The sequence below is a fragment of the Malus domestica genome, chromosome 08 (assembly GCF_042453785.1).
Source record: "Malus domestica chromosome 08, GDT2T_hap1".
Lineage (NCBI taxonomy): Eukaryota > Viridiplantae > Streptophyta > Magnoliopsida > Rosales > Rosaceae > Malus > Malus domestica.
Genome location: NC_091668.1, coordinates 25,885,456 through 25,906,100, shown reverse-complemented (window position 1 = coordinate 25,906,100; position 20,645 = coordinate 25,885,456). Strand labels below are relative to the sequence as shown.

General features: G+C 36.5%; 1 protein-coding gene and 1 pseudogene across 4 annotated transcripts; one reads left to right on the top strand and one right to left on the bottom strand.

Moving 5' to 3' along the window:
* Window positions 1–5,078: 5,078 nt before the first annotated feature.
* Window positions 5,079–10,826, top strand: LOC114826610 (protein CLT2, chloroplastic). 4 transcript variants are annotated; one of them, XM_070825981.1, is made up of 11 exons: window positions 5,079–5,604; window positions 5,723–5,868; window positions 6,117–6,154; window positions 7,175–7,290; window positions 7,372–7,407; window positions 8,283–8,382; window positions 8,466–8,501; window positions 8,611–8,661; window positions 9,027–9,150; window positions 9,750–9,875; window positions 10,404–10,826. In XM_070825981.1, the coding sequence occupies exons 1-11, from the start codon at window positions 5,189–5,191 to the stop codon at window positions 10,550–10,552; spliced, it is 1,338 nt and encodes a 445-aa protein (XP_070682082.1). In that variant the 5' UTR covers window positions 5,079–5,188; the 3' UTR covers window positions 10,553–10,826. The 4 variants fall into 4 exon arrangements, with proteins under 4 accessions (XP_070682082.1, XP_070682083.1, XP_070682084.1 ...); XM_070825982.1 differs by lacking the exon at window positions 7,372–7,407; XM_070825983.1 differs by lacking the exon at window positions 8,611–8,661.
* A 1,872-nt stretch (window positions 10,827–12,698) lies between these two features.
* On the bottom strand, window positions 12,699–15,908 carry LOC114826609 (uncharacterized; annotated as a pseudogene).
* Window positions 15,909–20,645: the final 4,737 nt, after the last annotated feature.

Below are 20,645 nucleotides of genomic sequence, written 5' to 3'. Positions count from 1 at the left end.
ATTCTTAGCTTTTGTATCAATTAACGGCTTTCGTCACCCTCGAATGTCGGCCAACACGTGTCTATCCTGGTATTCGGGGAATATCAGGGTCGGGGCGTGTCATGAACTGATCCAGGATAGGCCAGATTACGTTGGTCTTTTGAGACATCATTTTAGATTTTTTTTTTTTACCTAAAACGACTCTATATTTTTACTCTATGAAGATTAGTATATCTAGTTTGACCTGTATATTTTTGGTAATAATCAAACTTATGAATTAATTATAGTAAATTCTACAGTAGGTATACTTATTGTTGGAATTCAGTTTGACAACTTTACGTTGGGGGTGATAGATTTTCTATTATGTAGAAAATATGAAGCAATATTATTTAGTACATTCTTTGAAAGAATATATTAATGAGCACTTGCCCAATTGAGAGAGTTAGTGAAAAAAATTGGGCTTCACACTCATTAACTTATTTGCAATAAGTGTATAAATTCTATTCTAATCATATTGTTTATAAAGTTTTGGGCATTAGTTTATTAAAGCATTATTCTATCTATTGTGTGATATCTATATAGTAAAGAATTAAGGCAGTTTGTGTCTCTTTCTCAATTGACATAAACATGCATGTTAAATAACTTGTTTTCATGGCCGCTTGAGTTTTGAATTAAAAATTACTTAATTGGTATTTGACCAAATAATCATTTTATGATGGATGACTTCTTTGCCTAATGTTTCTTGGCAACAATAGTCTTTTATGATAATATTTTTTGCACTAAGCTTCACTTCTTCAGGAATACTTTTTAGCAAGATTTTGTAATGCAGACTTGTGTAAATTATGGTTTTTAAAACTCATAACATGTCAATGTTCTTTTCCAAAGAGAGAAATGTATGAGTGTTTTCGGGGTATAACATTTTTAAGAGAATTAAGTTGACTGTTTACTTGTCCAAAGATTTTGAAATCTTGGTTGTTTTCTTATTCTTTTACATGGTTGTTATACAATAATATTACATAATCAATTATCAAATGGTAGTTGTTTATGTTTATTGCCCCAAGGTGTAACATAAACTTACATAAAAGATTTCTCAGTGAAGGAAGAGAGAAAATTGTCGGTGTTGATTGAGCACAATGATACGAAACTGATGCTAGTTGATCATTTGACAAAGCCAATGATTGTGGGAACTTTCAAGAGCATGTCGAAAATATGAGTGTCCATGATAGTTTTGATTCTGCTGACATGTGTGATCTTTATCAACAGTTAATTGTTTGGAATGTATGTACATGTATATATATCATAGCATCATATGGTATGATTTTTGGATATTGTGATTCCGGGGTGAATGCAGTATTGATACATGCATAATTTTTTGGAGTTCAATTTTCAAATGAATGCTGGAAGATGTGTATAAGATGTAGATTGGGTGAAACTCAAGGTGATCACTAAAGAATGATTTTGTCATGAGCATATTTTTTCAAACCATAACTAGTTAACGTTCATGTGGGAGATTGTAAGAATCCTATTTGAACTGAACTAGTTATGATAAAGGTGAATTAATATGTTGTAAAATATAAATCAGTTTTAAGGTTTGCATACATGTAAAAACGATATCCTATAATTGAGGAAGTACATTCAACATGCCTCTGAAACCTAGCACTACTCATAGCTGCTCAAAACACGATCGTCGGCTCTATAACCTAACATCTAATCTAACAAATTTATCGTTGAACAAAAAAAAAACACGACTGGGATTTGATGCAACGGATGAACAACCAACCCCCACAATAGATAAAAGTTGGCTACCATTGTATGTATATATAAATGAATTCCCTGTTCATAGAGAATATGTTCTACGTCACTGAGGCTATCACCATAAGAATATAAGTCTTTAAGTGAGTAGAAGAGTTCTTTTACAACTGCCATTTCTTTTACGACGGCCATGTCTTCAACATGTAAGTCTATTTGCCTCAGTATTGATCGTGATCTAGACAGCATGCTAACGTGGTTACGGAGTGGCTACGGTGGTGGGTCTGTATTTAACGGCGGTGGTGAGATCATAAGAGAGGATGGGGGAAGAAGATGGGGTGGGGAAATCAGGGTTTCTTTTTCCCTCTATTCTGAAAAAAAAACAAAAGTAAAAATTTCATGTTTATCTGTTGCTTTATAATTGGTTGAGTAAATTAATGGGTTTGAAAGAACTTTTTGCCCTTAAACTTAACGGAAGAAAATGGAAATTGCAATTTTGATCAACATTGCTAACAGACTTAACCACATGCATGACCAACAGTTTTTTCATCATAGATGCCAGGGGTGGGAAACTTTGCCATAAATCGATTTACCGACCGAACCATATCGGTCGGTTTATAATAGTATGGTATAGTTTTGGTATTTTTTTCATAATTGGTTGGCAAACAATTAATGGTCTGGTTTTGGTATTGAATTTTGTATTATGGCGGTATGCCATACCTACCAATATATATATTTTTCTTTTTCTATTTAAATATTTTAGGTGTTTTTTACATGCTTGACATGTAAAGAACTGAAAAAATGTAAGTATTACTATATTTTTTCTAAGTCTAATTATAGTACTTCAATCCAATGTTTATTGATATTTTTTATTTATTATTCAATATTACTTCTTATTCTAATCATAATTTTTTTTATGTAACATTTGAATTGAAATAGTTGATGGTTCTACATCTCAAGCAGGAACATCAATTCCAAGTGCTTCAAAGAATTGATTCATGGATGATTTCACATGCATTGGTTGTTGCTACTTCAGTGACGTTGTATTATCAAAACAACAAGTTATTTGTTTTGGAATTATAATAAGAGGATCTTATAACCAAAACCATACTTTTGAGTTTTGAGTTTTTTGTTTATGCATTAGTTGCTACAATTTAATTTAGACAATTATATTAGTTAGACTTTTGAGTTTGTGAACTTATAACTATTTGGATTATGTTTGCTGACATTGTTGTTGGCTTATTAAGTTTTGATTTGATTTCCATTTTAATTTGTAAAGTCATGATTGTGTTGGCTTATCATCAATTGAAAAATTGCAGCAGGAACTTCTTTTTCTCTTTTTTGGTTTGTTGTTTATGGGTCGGTGCATGGTCTTGAGCTGTTGTTTTTGTAGCTTATCTGCAAACCATCGATTGTACCATTTACCAAAAGAACCAGCGAATAATTTTGGTTAAACTTATTTTTGGCAACAGCATGAAGACGGTTGGCTAATGGTAATTGATTTTCAATAATTGTATATGTGGTTGGCAGGTGGCACAAGGAATTATGCACATTTTGCCAACCGAACACAACCCTAGAGGTCAATTCGAAAAATGATAAACGGTAAATGGTGGGTTGAGATTTTTCTATATATATATATATATACACGTTTCCCAAAAACTGTTTTAAATGGAATTTCGTTTAAAATGCCATGTCATAATTGCTTTACATTTTAGCATATGCATTAGTATAGCTGTGTATAATATTGCATGATACTGCGGAGGCCCAGGTAAGTTCAGGTGAGTACATATTGATGGCATGGTTGCATGGTAGTTGGTTATGAGTTGATGCACGTAGAGCTCATTGTCCTGCACCCCGGTGTTAGTGCTCTACCCATGGCCAATGCCTAGCCTTCACGTGATCGTTCACCTCCCACACCGCACGCTCAGCTTGGATCCAAGTCAGGTGCCAGCCTGTCGTACAGACCACAGTAGATAGTTCCAACTCGTAGGTGACCTGTGATTCGTCGCACAACCTTCACGTGATCGTAGCACTTAAGCGTATTTATTTACATCCAGTCTGTCGTACAGACCACATTAGGTGATTCCGACTCGTGTGCAGGTTTAGAGCCATACAAGTCACATTAGGTGACTGTGTCTGGATTGACGAGCAATATGTTCAACCGTATAGCTCACATTAGGTGACTCCAGCTGACATATCATTTTTACTTTGATTTATATCACCTAACTTACATCTTTTAGTGCTGAAACGCTATGACATGGCATATTTTAGTTTTTATCGGCCTTGTGCATTGGTTTTCATATATACGTAGTATTATTTTCTGGAAACTATACAGGTTTTACAGTGAGGGGTTATTATTTTCAGAAAAGAGAAATGTGTTTTCTAAAGCTTTGTTTTTGCCCATTCACCCTTCTGTTTTTCGCCCCTCCAGGTTTTAGCTACTGAAGGTTTGTATCGACGAGAATTCTTGGCGAAATCTCTGTATAGGTGGCTGCCTCTGAGGGTATGATCCTTACCCACACTACTATACTATACTTATGCTCTAACGTTGCGTGTGAAATGAGTTCATTCCCGCTCACAGCGTACTCTTTAGGCACTTTTAGGTTTAAATTTATTCACATTTCCCACATCACTATATTTTATGGCTTCGTCACCTTCTAAGTGTCGCCCAGCACAGCTCGATTCGAAGTCCTAGTGGACATTCCGAGTCAGGGTGTGTCAGTTGGCTAGTGGTAATTGATTTTCCATAATTATGTATATGTGGTTGGCAAGTGGGACAAGGAATTTGGCACAATTTGCCAACCGAACACAGCCCTAAAGGTCAATTCGAAAAATGATAAACGGTAAATGGTGGGTTGAGATTTTTCTCCTGAAATCGCAAACCGAAAAATCCTGACCCAACCCGATTCTATCTAAACTGAAAATACCTAAAACAAATTGATCCACAAAATTTCAAACCTTGAAACATTCGGTATGGAGATCGGTTTTACATGGTTGTTCAATTCAGGAATTTCAAACCGAACCGATTATGCTAGAAGCTCAACCATTAGAGGGAGTTGTGTAATTGCGATTAATTCCTCGTTCTTCTATCATGTAATTCCTTGCGTTTAATTCCTATTTGATGTTTAAGATATTTGCTTAGCCAATCCACATCCTTATATCGCATGATGCTTTGTCTTGTTCTGCAGTGTGATGACGGTGTTAGGGTTAGTTTCATATTGTTGTGTTTTTTTAAAAGAAAATAAGAAAATTAAATATTTAACTACTTATATTACAACACTTCATGTACTGAGTCTTTTTTTCAGCACAAAAAATCTCCCATAGTTGTTAAATTCAGACGTAATGTTTTGATATGGGCACTTTAATATTTTGGTTGGTAGTTGCACGTTTTCCAAAAAAAATTCTCTCTATATTTCCCCAATAAAACACCACGTCACAACCCAGAAGTCCAAACCCTCTGATGGGATATTCAATGTCCACCACGTCGCCGTTTCACCACTTCTCCGCCCCTTTTCACGCCCGGCACTGCACCGTCAAAAATGGCGCGATCCCCTTCCCTTCTCTCTCCTCCTCCGCAATGCCGCTCCTTCAAAGCCCTCGACTCTCTCTTCTCCGCCTCCCTCAAAACGCACCGCTTCACCACACCTCTGAACGCTCCTCCTGCAGACCCTCACCGACAACTCGCGATGTAAAGGCCCGAGCATCGCTCCCAGAGCCGCCCTCCTCCACCTCCTCCACCTCCACCTTTACAAAACGCGTCGTTTTGAGCTCCGCATTGACCATAGCTCTGGCCGTCGCCAACCGCGTGTTCTACAAGCTGGCCCTCGTCCCCATGAAAAACCACCCTTTCTTCTTGGCCCAATTCACAACCTTCGGGTATAAAAATCCAACCATTTCTCTTTAATCCTTGTTAATTTTTAATTTAATTTTCGAATTTACTGGGAATTATTGCTTTTGTGATGTGAGAAGAATAGTGGGTTTGTTTTGGTTACAGCTACGTGGTGATTTATTTTTCGATATTGGTCGTACGGTACCGTTCTGGGGTTGTTACTGACGAAATGATAGGTCTTCCCAAGTCACGGTTTGCCGCCATTGGTGCCCTAGAAGCCCTTGGAGTTGCTTCTGGAATGGCTGCTGCAGGTACCATTCTTTTTTCTCTCTTGTTTTGGTTTTGGTAATGTCAAAATTTGTGTTTTGTGAGTTATTTTATCCTGTTTAATTGGTTGAGTGGTTCCATCCCCATAAAAAAAGAAAATGGTTGAATGGTGTTTTAGAATTTAAGCTAGATCTTCGTGGTTTTTGTTTGTGGTGAGAAATGAAGCTGGAAGTGTATGTTATTAGTGATGATTTTGGTGTTTGCTTTTCTGAATTTTACTTGTCCTCGACAGCCATGCTTCCCGGACCGGCCATACCCATATTGAGTCAGGTATTTTCTGATATCCCAGAAAAAAGTAGTAAGATAAGAAAAAGAAGAATTAGGACTATGCATGGTATACAAACTAGGTTTTGCCTGATGGGAATTCGTCCACAATTTCACCTACTATGGATTGATGTGCTTAAGAACATATTAACTGTTTTGGATGTGTATGCCCTGGAATAGGAAATTAGACCCATCCTGTATGGGAGTTCGGTATTGGAGGGCTTCCCCATCGACATCAGCAGCATGGAGGCATACCATATGTAATTAGAAGTATAATCTATTTCGTGAGAGAATATAATATATAAACAATGAGAGCAGTGTTTATGACGAAGGTGCTTGAAGGATAATAGGTGGATGAATAGATACCAAGCATGCCCCATATGGGATGGCCAAGGGTTTTATTGGGGTTATTGTTGCTTCATTTGAGGTCAAGATAATTTTGCGGTAAAATATTACTCTAGAGAAGTGAAGTATAAGGAACTTTCCTTACCATTTAGTTTCCTGAAAGATTTATAGAAAGAGGAAAATAAGTCTAAACTCTCTTATAATGCATTATTGTGTTGGTTGTGATTCTGTAACTGCCAATTGGATGTCTAGCAGCTGAGCCTTTTTTTTTTTAGCATAAGCCAGGCTTAATTTGGTCAAGGATCGTAGATTCTTTCAGGTTGGACTGAACCAATTTATTGCATGAATAATTATTAAATATTTGGGGGCTAGAAGTTCTGTTTACCTTTTACTTTCCTTTACTTGTTGATCAAATAGAAGATAAGAACTCAGCAGGGCTGCAGAATTTTGTTCTGCTCTCCTCAAATAATTGGAGAATGGTTTCTCTGGTTATAACTTATAATACAGTGCAGTAGAAATATGAAAATAAAATGTGAAAATCAAAGGGTATATCGAACATTTATTTTAGTCCAGATTCATAACAAAAGGCATAATGGGTCTATTACTTTGAATCTTGTTTTCTTCTTATACCTATATTTGGCATTTCCTCTTCTCAGCTTTTACTGTCTCCACATTGTGCAGACGTTTTTGGTGTGGCAGCTGAGTTTTTCTGCCCTTCTCTTGGGGAGAACATACACATTTAATCAGATTGTTGGCTGCATACTCGTAGCTACAGGTGTAGCAGCGGCTGTTTCAAGGTACCTTGATCCATTCTTCCACAGATTAAAGAGCTGCTACTGTGTTTGGTTATCTTTAATATTGTCCATTTCTTCTGTCAGGAAAGGTGAAGGATCTGTGATACAGAACTTTTCAAGGTCATTACTAGTAGTCACTTGGATGTGGTGTACTTTAAACTCATGCCATGTCTACAAATGTTAACTGCATACTTATACATTGTGTTCCAGATAATAACAAAGCAAAGATCAGAAAAGTTGAAAGGGCTCAACGATATACTGATTACATTTATAAACTTGAAGAAAACAGTTCTGAAGAAAGAACTGTGCCCAATGTTTGAACAGTTTGACATCTGTTCTGTGTTTTTCATCTCGCTGACAAATGCAATTTTAGATCAAATGCCCGAATTTTTTTGTTGAAAAGAAAGGCAAAATAACTCATTTTTATTCTGCTGATGATTAGTTTAACACCCTGTTTTGAATGTCTGCCTGAAGATTGTACTTCTAACAAGCATGCCTGCTCTGCACTTTACTTGAGAGTTTGTTAGATATCACCTTTTTTTCTTTTTGGCATCCTTTTATCTTTAATGCACTGCCTAGGATACGAACAACCTTATCATTTTATGTGATAATGGCTACCAATATTCTGTCTTCACTTAGTGGTGATTTTGATTACGAATGAAGTTTTTTCTGAATAAACTGAAATATTTCTACGGCTGCATGTATTTCATGACCCTCCTCTATTCTTACTATTTTTTATCGGGTTTTGTTCTTTCTTCTTGGTTAATAAAGTCTGTCAAGTGCCAATTTCTTTATTATCCAACTTTAGCAATGCTTTAACTGGACACTTTCTCTGAATTTTATCTTGAGATGGCGAACGTTGTTGGTAAATTTCATATTCTTAGAAAGTAAATTTGCAGTGTCATAAACTAGAGTATCATGCACTCTTGGAGTTTCATTGTGACATGTTATAAAGTAAGGCTCCTGATAGTTATATGTATTTTATGAAATTGCAGTGGCTCTGATTCTGGTCAGATGCTATCTGGAGTTGAGTCTATATGGCCAGCACTAATGATTGCTTCAAGTGCTTTTCAAGCCGGTGCATCTATAATCAAGGTTAAAGCAATGAACATTTGTTAAAAGTTCAGTGGTGCCCTTTATAGCAAAATAATCAATCTTGAATTTTTGTCTTCAAACAGGAGTTTGTCTTTGTTGATGCTGCAGCCCACCTTAAGGTATGGCTATTTCCTCATCTTTTCAAATGGTTATCTAGCCTTCTAAACTTTATGGTTGACATAACTACTCGTGCATACTTTCTAAGTCATAAACCATTTTACATTGCAGGAAAAATCACTTGACATATTTGTTGTCAATTCTTTTGGATCTGGATTTCAGGTGACTGCTATATTTTTATAAGATAGTTTTTATCTTGTTTGTAATCTTGATGCACCTTAGTATGGTGGACCCTGTTAATTATACCACAAGACCCTACCAGAACTAGAAAGATTTGCGCCGATCTTTAACTAGACTTTTAGAGGTGATGAAGGTCCATTTAATTTGAAAGTGGACATCGATATGGGACTATTTATATTCGTTCAAATGCCTGGGGTTCCCTCACTGTTATCATATGTATCCACACCTTACATCTGCTTACTCAGGTTAACCGTAAAGTCCTGCACATAAAATTTCAATTTAACTGACAGGATACTGGTTGGTGACTGGTTTTGCTGAAATTATTCTTTATTTCCTGTGACTTGTAGGCTCTTTTTGTTCTTCTGTTTCTACCTTTCTTGTCAAACCTGAGAGGCATACCATTTGCGCAACTTCCTTCATATCTAAAAGATGGTGCCTGTTGCTTTCTGAATATTGGAGCCTATACAACAGGCAAGCTGTCATATCATTTTTTTTCTTTTTGTCTGTAGTCTTTTAAAATACCTGGATTGTTTTGAGTATCTACTTTCCAGCCCATAAGTGAGCTGAAAGTTATTGTTCATAATCTGAAAACACCTATTGTCATATCAAGCATGTGCAGAATGATTTTCTCTAACCTGTTCTTACTTTTAAATGGATGACTGCAATGAATGAACAAGACTTTTATTGCATTACGAACGGGAAACATCGACTAGTAAGAGCAAAGCTTAAAATAGCATCCCAAGAATGGTAAAAGCTTTTGACACCAAGTTACATCTGAACAGTGTATATTATGAACTCATGTGAACATTACAAGGGAACTTTAGGTGGTGATGAGAAAATCTACTTACACGGTTGCATAACATTTAGGAATGATGGGAAATCATGCACTTCACATAAAATCTCAGTTTGAATGCTGGCAGTAAAAAAGAACAAATTTTTTCTGTCATGTAATTCAATTTCAATTGGTTGAAGTGGTTATTCTGATGTGATAATTCTATTCAAGATGTTAAAAGCTTCTTAAGGTTTTCTCGGGTTCAAATTCTTACCAGCACATTTGTCACTTGTGTCAGGTTGCAATGGGGCTCCGTTACTACCATTGCTGTATATAGCTACCAATCTGTTTTTCAACATTTCATTGCTGAATGTAGTAAAGATTTCCTCTGCGGTTGTTGCTTCTCTCATCGTGATGTTGTCAGGTTCGTTCTCTTTTACACTTGTATGTACGTACGCATTGTTAAGCGCTAGCCCTGTTGTGGTTATGCCAAGTACCTGGTATATCTGTATAGTCTACATATACTTAGTTGACCTTTCCACCCCTAAAGGTTAAGATTTTGGGTTGGATGACCACCGGTTACACAACAGTTTAACCTTAAACCTTTAAAGGGACCGCACATGACATGAGAACCACTCGTAACTTGTCCACGTGGATGGCCACCTAAAAGAAGGGTCCCACATGAAATTTTTATAGTACTATCCCACATTCGTTGGTTAAGTAGTTAGTAGAGCGATATATATCTCTGATTTGGTTCTGCACTTTAACAGTTTTGGCTTTTCAATTGGATGCTTTAGCATAGAGGACTAAAAAGATATTCACTGCCACGCAATATGTGCCCGCGCGCATAAGCACTTATGCGCTTCGTGGTCATTGATGTATGCAAGAATGTGCAACTAACCTATGTTTTTGAATGAAGTTTTTATAACATAAGCTTTCGTTTATGTTGCAGTGCCAATATCAATTTATGTTCTTTCCCTTCCCTTGCCGTATATGGAAGGAGGTTCAACTTTGAGCCCCTTTTTCCTCTTCGGTAGTGCGGTTCTCGTGTTGGGTCTTATTCTGTACAGCATACCCCAGCCTGCCAAGGATCTGCTTTGAAATTAGTTGACATTACCAACTCCGGTGTTGAAAGATGTTATATATTCTAGATATTGAATTTGTATACCGAGTCGCCACTCATTATTAAGGTCTGTTGGTGTTCCTCTTCAATCGTAAGTGAGAGGTTTTAGGTTCGAATCTCGTAGATGACGAATTTGATACCACATTAGGTTGTTCATTGTGTGGCTTAGCCGAACTTTCCCCCTCCCCTTAGTGTAAAATAATCTTTGTACTAAAAAAAATAAATATATATATATATATATATTTCTGGTCACGTTCAGTGTTGTTGTATATCGCGAGTCACGTCCAGTGTTGTTTTCTACTCAATCCCAGTAAGAGCATGACCTTTTCCCCAACTCTCTCTCATTAAGAACTGGAATATAACTCATTTTGTTCCGTCCTCGTTCAAACGCGTCATGTTGAACCAGAATTCAAACGAAAAACTTGTACAGATGCAGTCAGGTTATGGAGTTTCAATCGTAATTTACGTACTGGGAATAGCATAAAAGATTGACGCAAGATAAATCAAGTAAATATCATCGTAAGGTGTCCTTTGGTCTAGGGTTAGATAGTAGAACAGAAGATTTAAAACAAACAAAATTTTGTTGCCTACCTGGAACCCTCCAAAGTTCTAATCCATTACCATTAGTCCCTCAACTCATCAAAACGTGTAGTTATGATCTCTCAACTAAAAATTTATTACCATTGGTCCCTCAACTCTAATCCAACTGGCAAAATAGTTCCTCAACTTTAACTTAATTGGAACAATGATTCCTCAACTTTTAATCCAATTGTAGCAATAGTCTTTTCAGCCTAACTTATTTTGACAAAATTCTTACAAAGTTGACAAAAATGACCATAACTACACATTTTGATAAGATGAGGGACTCCAATTGTAACAAAGGTCCTTCCAACATAATTTATTTTGATAAAATTCTAATGAAGTTGATGCAAAGGATTATAGCTACACATTTTATGTGATAGTTGGAATAGACATGTGGGTTAATATGTCAAACATCACCCTTGGCTTGAAAATTGCAGCTTGGGTAATAAGCAATTCAAATTGTTTCAAGCGCGTTTCAGTTTGTATTTTTACATTTTTTTTTTAATTAAATTGTATTCTTTAAAAAAATTTAAAATTAAAAAAAATGAGAAAATAGGCATTTTAGTGTGCTCTACATTTAGGTACGGATGCAAAAAAAAAAAAAAAAACCGAAAATTCCAAACCGAACAAAAAAAATTCCAAAACCGAACCGAAAAAATCTCATACCGAAAATCCCAAAACTGAACAAAAAAAAAACTGTCTATGTCCAAAAAGCAAAAGTAAAATGTATAAGTCACGGCTAAACGAAATTTGCCAACACCGCAAATGGCAATTGCCTGCCTATAAGACCACTAAGGTAGATCCTGACCACATGCCCCAGTTCTTCTCCATTGTAACTGTCAATGGGCGTAACTTCCCGACGGTCGAAACGTTTAGGTCGTCAAAAGAAGTTAGCATGAGGCTGCCAAGCTCAACATGAGAGGTGGTCGACAGCGACCTTAGTAGCCTCATGTTGAGCTTCTTTTGACGACCTAAACATTTCGACCGTCTGGAAGTTGCTCCCATGCGCATAAGTTGACAACTTGACATTACCCCTGCCTGCCAAGGATGTGCCTGGAAATTAGTTTACAATACCAACTCAAGTGTTGAAAGATGTTATATATTCATGATATTCGATTTGTATCTCGAGTTGCCACTCAATATTTGGGTCTAGTAGTATTCTTCTTCACTCGTAAGTGAGAGGTCTAAGGTTTGAATCTCGTAGATGACGAAGTCGATACCACATTAGTTGCTTATTGTGTAGCTTAGCCTAACTCTCACCCTCGTCTAATATGTAAAATATATCGTTATACTCCAAAAAAAAAATGTATCTCGAGTCACGTCCAGTCCAGCATTGTATCCTACTCAATCCCAGTAAAGAGCATGACCTTTTCCCTAACACTCTCTCTTTAAGAACTGGAATATAACTCATTTTGCTCCGCCCTCGTTCAAACGGGTGATGTTGAACAAGAATCGAAAGAAAAACTTGTACAGATGCGGTCGTACTATGGAGCTTCAATCGTAATTTACGTACTGGTAACTGCATGTAAGATTGACACGAGATAAAGCAAGTAAATTTTCTTTGGTGTAGGGTTAGATGCAAGAACAAAAAGATTAAAACAAACAATCTAATCGGTCCAAACAAAATTTTGTTCCCTACTTGGTCTGCCGCCAAAAGAAAAACATTTAAGATTTGTGGGAAGCTATTTCATGCTACTGGAGCAATCGGAGCTTGGCCCGGCAAATAAATTGTTGGGCGTTGTCAAGTTTGGCATACGCTATTCCTTCAACGCCTCATCTGCACAATCAGTCGAAAGTGTCAATGCCTTTGCGATAATATCATAAAATCAAATAAAGCATAAAACCGACCGAAGCCATGAATAAATATACGCAAATATGGAAGAAGAAAAATTTTGAATACTGGAAACTCATGCACACAAGAAAACCCGAGTAGCCAGCTGGATAATTTAGAAGGTTCGATGGTACTGGTTCGGGCAAAAACAGAAATAATCCAGCAGCTTGCTAAAAGGATTTGAGAATTAAGATAAACATTCACCCAATTAATCACTCAGGAATGGGTACATCGGGTAATTATACACATTAGAGATAACTCGGCTGCGACAAAACCCTAACAATCTTGTAACTAATTTCAGTGCAGGTTTTGATTCTAGACAGATTTACCATACGTAACATTCACCAGCTGGGCTGCTCTATCAAGATATTACATGAAATGCCGAGAAAAATTCACACGCATGATATGGATTGATAGGAGGGAGAACAATAGGAAGTGTTCTGCAGTAAATTTATAGGTGTCGTTTTGTGCAGCTTCAAGACTCTGACCATACGTAAACATAAACGAGAAAAAGAAATGCAGGCATTCCTAGATGAGTTGTGACTAAGCAAGAAATGCATAAGCACGGCAAGTTATAGCCCACCACCAAATATTCTAATGAAGATGGTACAATCAATAATCGGCAGTCTTAGTTCAGATACCAAAACAGTACTTTTCCACATTATAAAGAGGCCCGAGTATTCAATATAAAGACGCATGTATCACTAAATGGTCTGCCTACAGAAGTCTACACGCGTATATTCCTGTGAGAACAGGACATGCTTTCCAGTTTTTCCAATAGGCTTCTATAACACAGCCATTCACGTCCTAAATTTATACCCACATATTTAGTACAAACGAACAACTTCATGGAAATATAAAACAGTTAACGTTGAATTTGCATGTTAGAAAAAGTCCAAGGGAAACAGAGGTTCACAAATGCAGTTGGTTCAAAACAAAAGAGGGACACATATTTCATAAACTAAACTTGATTCCTTTTTAAGAGATTATGATATACCTTGCGCTTCTTATGCCTCCCCATTCCACCCCTAGCACTGCGGGAGCTTGCAACCTGCTCATCATTCTCATCGTCCAAGGGTAAACCTTTAATTTCATCATAGAAATTCTCCGTCAAACCAAGCAACCTGATAGAAACGATTCAGAACAGCCATCCATCAACAGATCTTACAGAAAAATAAATTTGGAATAATTGAAAAGGAAAATCATAAATAATTTCTCAAATGTCAATTACCCATTTCATGATTTCTTTAAGTGTTTTTCTCTCTGTTTCTCCTTCTTTGTAATAGGAGCACGCGTAAAAAGTTCCTCTTCTTGCCGTTCACGTTCATCCCTCTTTGCCCTGTATCTCGCTAGTTCTATGCTTTCAGCTCCAACACTTTCTACAATCTGTAATTGACATAAAAAAAACATCAGTTACAAGAACAGTATATCCAGCAGTCATGCCTGGTAACTCCACAAAAACAGGCCACAACAAACCTCTTCAGGCCTCCCCTCCAAATCATCCACCAGTTCCCTCACATAAGCACTCTGCTTAGCTTGTCGTAAAGTATTCTTATCCCTTCTCAACGCATTTTTTTTCCTGCTTTGACAACTTATCTTCCTCCATCGAAGTCGGGGCAAATTTGGGAGGTCGATACACATCCTTGCCATCCTACAATATACAAAATAGAAGAAGAAACCTCGAGTATTGTTTGGCAGATGACAAAAGAGGAATTCAAACATAGTACTGATGCGCATTTCACCTTAAAATTCACATCTGTTTTGCTAACAAGCAAGTCAGGGTTAGGGCGGTATCTCAGCAAATCATCTGTTTGCTGAGGCACATTGGGTTGTGGTTCCTTCCCACTTTGCCCTACATCTTCGGTTGTGCTTGTAGTAACCTTGGTGAGCTTCTCAACTTGGTACTGGAGCTTCTTGTCAATGGGTCGAATCTGTTGCACACAAAAATGGTGAGAATTGATTGATAACTGACTACACGGTTACTAGAACGACAAAGAAAAAGAAAAAAAGATCACCAGAGGCCCAGACCTTTTCCAGAAACAACCTTATCTCCACAAGGCTACGAACAACGGGATGCCCATTTATTGAAAACCCTTTAGCCTTACGAAGTAAGTAATAGACAAGTGACTGGCAATAGTTTAGAAGCAGCAAATGCTTGGCTTCAAGATAGCTTATCCCATCTGTTGTAGGATAATTATTTGCTTTCACCTGATACATTTGACATGGAGAAGAAAACAAATGAAACAAGTGCCTTTTGATGCAAATCATACTTGTTATACTAACACGCCAATGGGACTCCTATGATCTCCAAGTATTAAAAGATTGCTGCAAAAAATGGAAAATTTCGAAGAAAAAAAAAACATAGCTTTCTAGTCAAATCAGTTTTTATCCCTCAAATTAATATTAAACCTCAAGGAAGCACACTATCAATCCAGAAACAGTTTTCCTACAGCCTACAAACTGGCATAACAATTTCGAAACAAGATTTCTTGACCGAAATAAACCGATAGCGAAACTAAAACGACCCCAGAAGAGGGAACTCGTTTACCTTTGCAGTTAAAGCTTGGACTTTTGCCCTCACTGTATCTAATCCTTCCTTCATTTCTCTCAACAAAGCAGCAAGCTGGGGAGCTTCTCTGAAAAAACAAAAAGCAACAGAATGTAAACAACATACCGAATTCGAATATCGAAACCCAATCAGCATAATTGCAAATTGACAAATTGAACTCACTGCTTTACTCTATTTTCAGAGATTGGGTTTGAATTTGAAGCGTCTTCCATGGTTTTGAAGCTTCAGATTTCAAAACCCTAAAGACTGTCAAAACTTAAAGCTCGATGGGAGAGAAAGAAGATGAATCAGAAGATGAAGAGGAGGAAGAGAGAAGCTTGAGTTGTTGCCTGCGAGAGGAAGAGAGGCTGGACTGGGGATACCTTACTTTCCAATCGAGCTTCTCTCTTCCTCCAAGGTGCGGTCAGGTTATGGAGTTTCAATCGTAATTTACGTACTGGGAATTGCATATAAGATTGACGCAAGATAAATCAAGTAAATATCATCGTAAGGTGTCCTTTGGTCTAGGGTTAGATAGAAGAACAGAAGATTTAAAACAAACAAAATTTTGGTGCCTACCTGGAACCCTCCAAAGTAGACCTGGCATTCGTGTCGTGTTTTTCGTGTTCGTGTCGTTTTCGTGTCATACCCGATATCTTAACGGGTCGTGTCGTGTAACACCCGTTAAAATAAACGGGTAAAATGACCCGACCCGAAATCAACCCGATAATATTAACGGGTAATATGACCGGACCAGTTACCCGTTAAGGAAAATATATTTTAAACTAATAAATAATTAAAAAAAAACATAATATTTTTTTGAGTGAAAAAAAGGTTGCACGCCCAAACTAATAACCCTAAACCTAAACCGAATTATTACTAATAACCGTAAACCATTCCTCAAATTTGATCTTCTACCAACATGTCATATTTAATCGAAAAAAATTGGAATATGTACAATTGGCTAAGCATTTAGTAGGCATACAGATTAAAAAGCAATAAAAGTATAAAACTGGGGCTTGAAGTTTTGCCAGAATTCCTCTTCCTAATAAATTATAATTAATTCATAATTAACCCGGACACTTAAGTTAAAACAATTTTCCAAGATTTAATTTATATCCCTCATTTTCGTTAGGGTCACAACAATGATCTAAAATAGTACTTTCCAAAGCAGCCACTGCTTTCAGTTCAGTTACATTTTGTTTGCACTCAAAATATACCCATTTTTACTTATTTGGGCAATTTGGGTAAAATATGGCATTTGGGGGATTAATATGCAAGAAAGCTAACTTGGAAGGATATTTAGATGCAAGTGGAGGGGTTGGACATTATAATATTGTTTCTCCAATTCGTTTGGGTGGTGGAGATGTGTATGCCTTCAAGTAGATTGGAAAAGCATTCAGACATTCTTGCAGGAGGCATGTGAAGAAGACAGCTTGCTTCTTTTTATTATTAATTTATTACAAGTGGTGGAGATATGTGGTGGAGATTCAAACTTGCTTATTCTAAATATTTCACAATGCAACCTGCCCAAGCTTCGTTCGGGCAGGAACAAAACCTCAGCAGGAGGGTTTCCTCCAGACCTCTATAAAAAGGAGCAGATGCACAAGGATTAGGGACACTCAAACAAACAAACAAAAGCACAAACTCTGCTCAAACCAGATTTGCCAAAAGCCCTCTTTTATCTAGTTTATTAGCTCTGCTGCTCACTTGCGGTATCGATCTCATTTGTAGCTTTTATGTACTCATTTCCAGCCATATAAATTACAAGCAATCTGCAATTTTAGTCACTTTCCTCTGTCATTTATATTTCCAAGCAACCTTGTCATTTACATATTGTTCTATCTCTCCATATAAGTAAAGTCCTTATTTTTAAGGCAAACAAAGAACCTTAATTTGAGCAACTCCCACTCAAATGGCACAATCTCTTGGTTCGAAGTCAAACTCAGGCGCAACCTCAATCATTCAAATCCCGTCTACTAGCGGCATCTAGTAGTGGCACGCCCGCACCCACCAATCTCGTATGTGCAGTAAATCCCCGACTTGCCCGCAAGGCACCATGGCGGATTTAGGGAGCGAACACATTTTTTTCATTTCTATGAATGGGGGAATAAAGAGGGAGAAATACTTACGTAGAGAAATAAAGAGGAAGTGGCCGTACGAATGGAGGACGAGAAGATCGTGGCTGTCGCATTAGAGCTTTTTGGAAGAACAGACGGTGGGAGAGAGGTGCTAGGAAGAATAGATGGCGTCGGCGGGTCAGGGCTCGGGAGAGACAGACAGCCGAGAGGGTTACGGGAGGGGAGAGGGAAAGGGATTAGAAATGATGACTATTTAGGGCTGGGTAGGTAGCCTGGCCCCTGGGCTCAGTGGGCTGGCTTAGTGTTGTTAGTGGCATTTGTTTTTTTTGTTTTTTGAAGACTACTAGTGGCTTTTGTTTTGATTTGATCAGATCAGTGACACTAAGTCACTGACTGACCAGTCAGAGTCAGATGGAAATAATGGAAAATATAAAGGGTTTTTTTGTCCAATTTTTTTTTAATAATATAAGTAAAATAGAATCCAACGGTACAGATTTACTCTCATTTATCTTACGGCTGTTATTTAAGTAAAGTCTTTAATAGTTTTTAAATTAATGTAGAAGTATAAAAATATAGAAAAAATATATAAACGCTCGTAATAACAAGCTTTACAACTTTCATGAAGAGCTTAACTTCAAAATTCGCCACTATAATCATATAAATCTTAGATCAAAATTTAACCGTTGATTGTTGTTTACATTTACGCTTCATTTTTCTCATCAAATTTTGTTTTTTCAGATTTTGTTTTTTGAAAACATGATCTATTAGAGGATGCCAGAAGATGAACGGTTTGGATCGTTGATATTATGTTCAGAGTTTTACGGTTAGTGAAAATATTGCTTGATGTTTATAAAGTTTCTACAAACTATATGACATCGACTCATATTTTAGTTAACCGTAAATATCGAAACGTGATATCAAAGATCTGAACTGTTCATCTTCTTACATCCGCCAGATGATCATGTTTTAAAAAAAGAAAATTAAAAAAATGAAATTCAATAACAAGAATACAGCGTAAATGACAATCGACGGTTAAATATAAATTTAAGGTTTATGGATTATAGTGTTGGATTTCGAAGCTAACCCCTTCATGAAAGTTGTAAAACTTGTCATTATGAGTGATTGTATATTTTTTTTTTACATTTTTTACACTTCTACAATAATTATTATTAATTTTGCTCTAAAATAAAAAACATTAGTCATGAGGATTTGGAGGATTTTAAAAATCTAAATGATAATGTAAGTGTAACCATTATCTACTCGTAGAGGAATAATGATGAATCACAAGTGTTTATATATTCTTTCACATTTTTCATACTTGTACGTATGTCTTCTTAGTTTATTTTAATTTTGAACAACAATATATTAAGTAAAATTTATTATCCTAAGCTTCTCAGGGGTACTGAGGTGGGCCTGGCCCACGGTTTCCTTCTGGTAGGCATCAAGATTGGCCCTATGCTGCTGGGGGAGCTGACTCATCGGCTTGGCCTGCTGCTAGTCTTGTTGTGGTCATCCTTTTAAAAGCACATCAAGTTATTACATGAACAAAAGAAGGATCCTTGGACCCAGGACTCCAACATACTTATTTCTTTTTTTTATTTTATTCTTTGGCACTTAATTAAATTAGAAAATAGGTTTTTTTTTTAAAAAAAAAATTTTAACAAACAATAGTAAGGGATACAAAGGTGGGCTAAGCCTCATACAGTCATACTGAGCCAACTATAATAATATGGTTCAACATCGCATTTAGCGAAAATTAAACACTTATCGCTTATAAATAAAGAAAAATACTATTAGATTGTACTACTAATACAGTAATACTAAGTGGCAAATTAGAAAATAGGTTATTTATTTATTTATTTTTATTTTTTTGAAAGACATTAGAAAATAGGTTTTGAATAGTAGCAAAAATGGTAGAGATCGCCATATCCATTCCATATGCATGCAGCATGCACATGGTTTTATATTCAACTGTGAGAACAGAGAAGCAGCATGTTAGAGAGAGAGAGAGAGAGAGAGAGTCCTTCCTAACCCTTTGCTTGACAGACAACCTATGGAATTTCCTCCTTCAAGGAAGGAGAGCTCCCATATCCTGGTAATGATAATAAAGAACTCTCATAAGAAAAATAAATAATGATAAAAACTTTTTTTTAAACTTATATAGAATAATAATAAAAAACTATATATTTAATATAAAATATATTGTATATATTAATATGGCTATTATATTTAATAATAAATCTTTTAGTAATTAAACTTTAAAATTATCAAAATAAATTTTTTTCTTAACGGGTCGAAACAGGTTACCCACGTGTTACCCGCGTGTATACCCGTTAAGAACCCGTTATTAACGGGTTCTTAACGGGTCACCCGATAATGACCCGATAAGTTATCGTGTTGACCCGAAACCCGTTATTTTCGTGTCGTTTTCGTGTCGTGTCATCATGTCGTGTCAGAAACTGCCGGGTCTACTCCAAAGTTCTAATCCATTACCATTGGTCCATCAACTCATCAAAACGTGTAGTTATGGTCTCTTAACTAAAAATTTATTACCATTGGTCCCTCAACTCTAATCCAACTGGTGAAATGGTTCCTCACCTTTAACCTAATTGGAGCAATGGTTCCTCAACTTTTAATCCAATTGTAGCAATAGTCTTTCCAACCTAACTTATTTTGACAAAATTCTTACAAAGTTGACAAAAATGACCATAACTGCAGGTTTTGATAAGGTGAGGGACTCCAATTGTAACAAAGGTCATTCCAACATAATTTATTTTGATAAAATTCTAATGAAGTTGATGCAAAGGATTATAGCTACACATTTTATGTGATAGTTGGAATAGACATGTGGGTTAATATGTCAAACATCACCCTTGGCTTGAAAATTGCAGCTTGGGTAATAAGCAATTCAAATTGTTTCAAGCTCGTTTCAGTTTGTATTTTTACATTTTTTTTAATTAAATTGTATTCTTTAAAAAAATTTAAAATTAAAAAAAATGAGAAAATAGGCATTTTAGTGTGCTCTACAT

Coding starts and splice junctions, on each gene's coding strand:
- LOC114826610 (XM_070825981.1), top strand. CDS start 5,189: ATGGGATATTCAATGTCCACCACGTCGCCGTTTCACCACTTCTCCGCC. Junction 7,408..8,282: donor GTGATACAGAACTTTTCAAG/GTCATTACTAGT, acceptor ATGAAATTGCAG/TGGCTCTGATTCTGGTCAGA. Junction 9,151..9,749: donor TATTGGAGCCTATACAACAG/GCAAGCTGTCAT, acceptor CACTTGTGTCAG/GTTGCAATGGGGCTCCGTTA.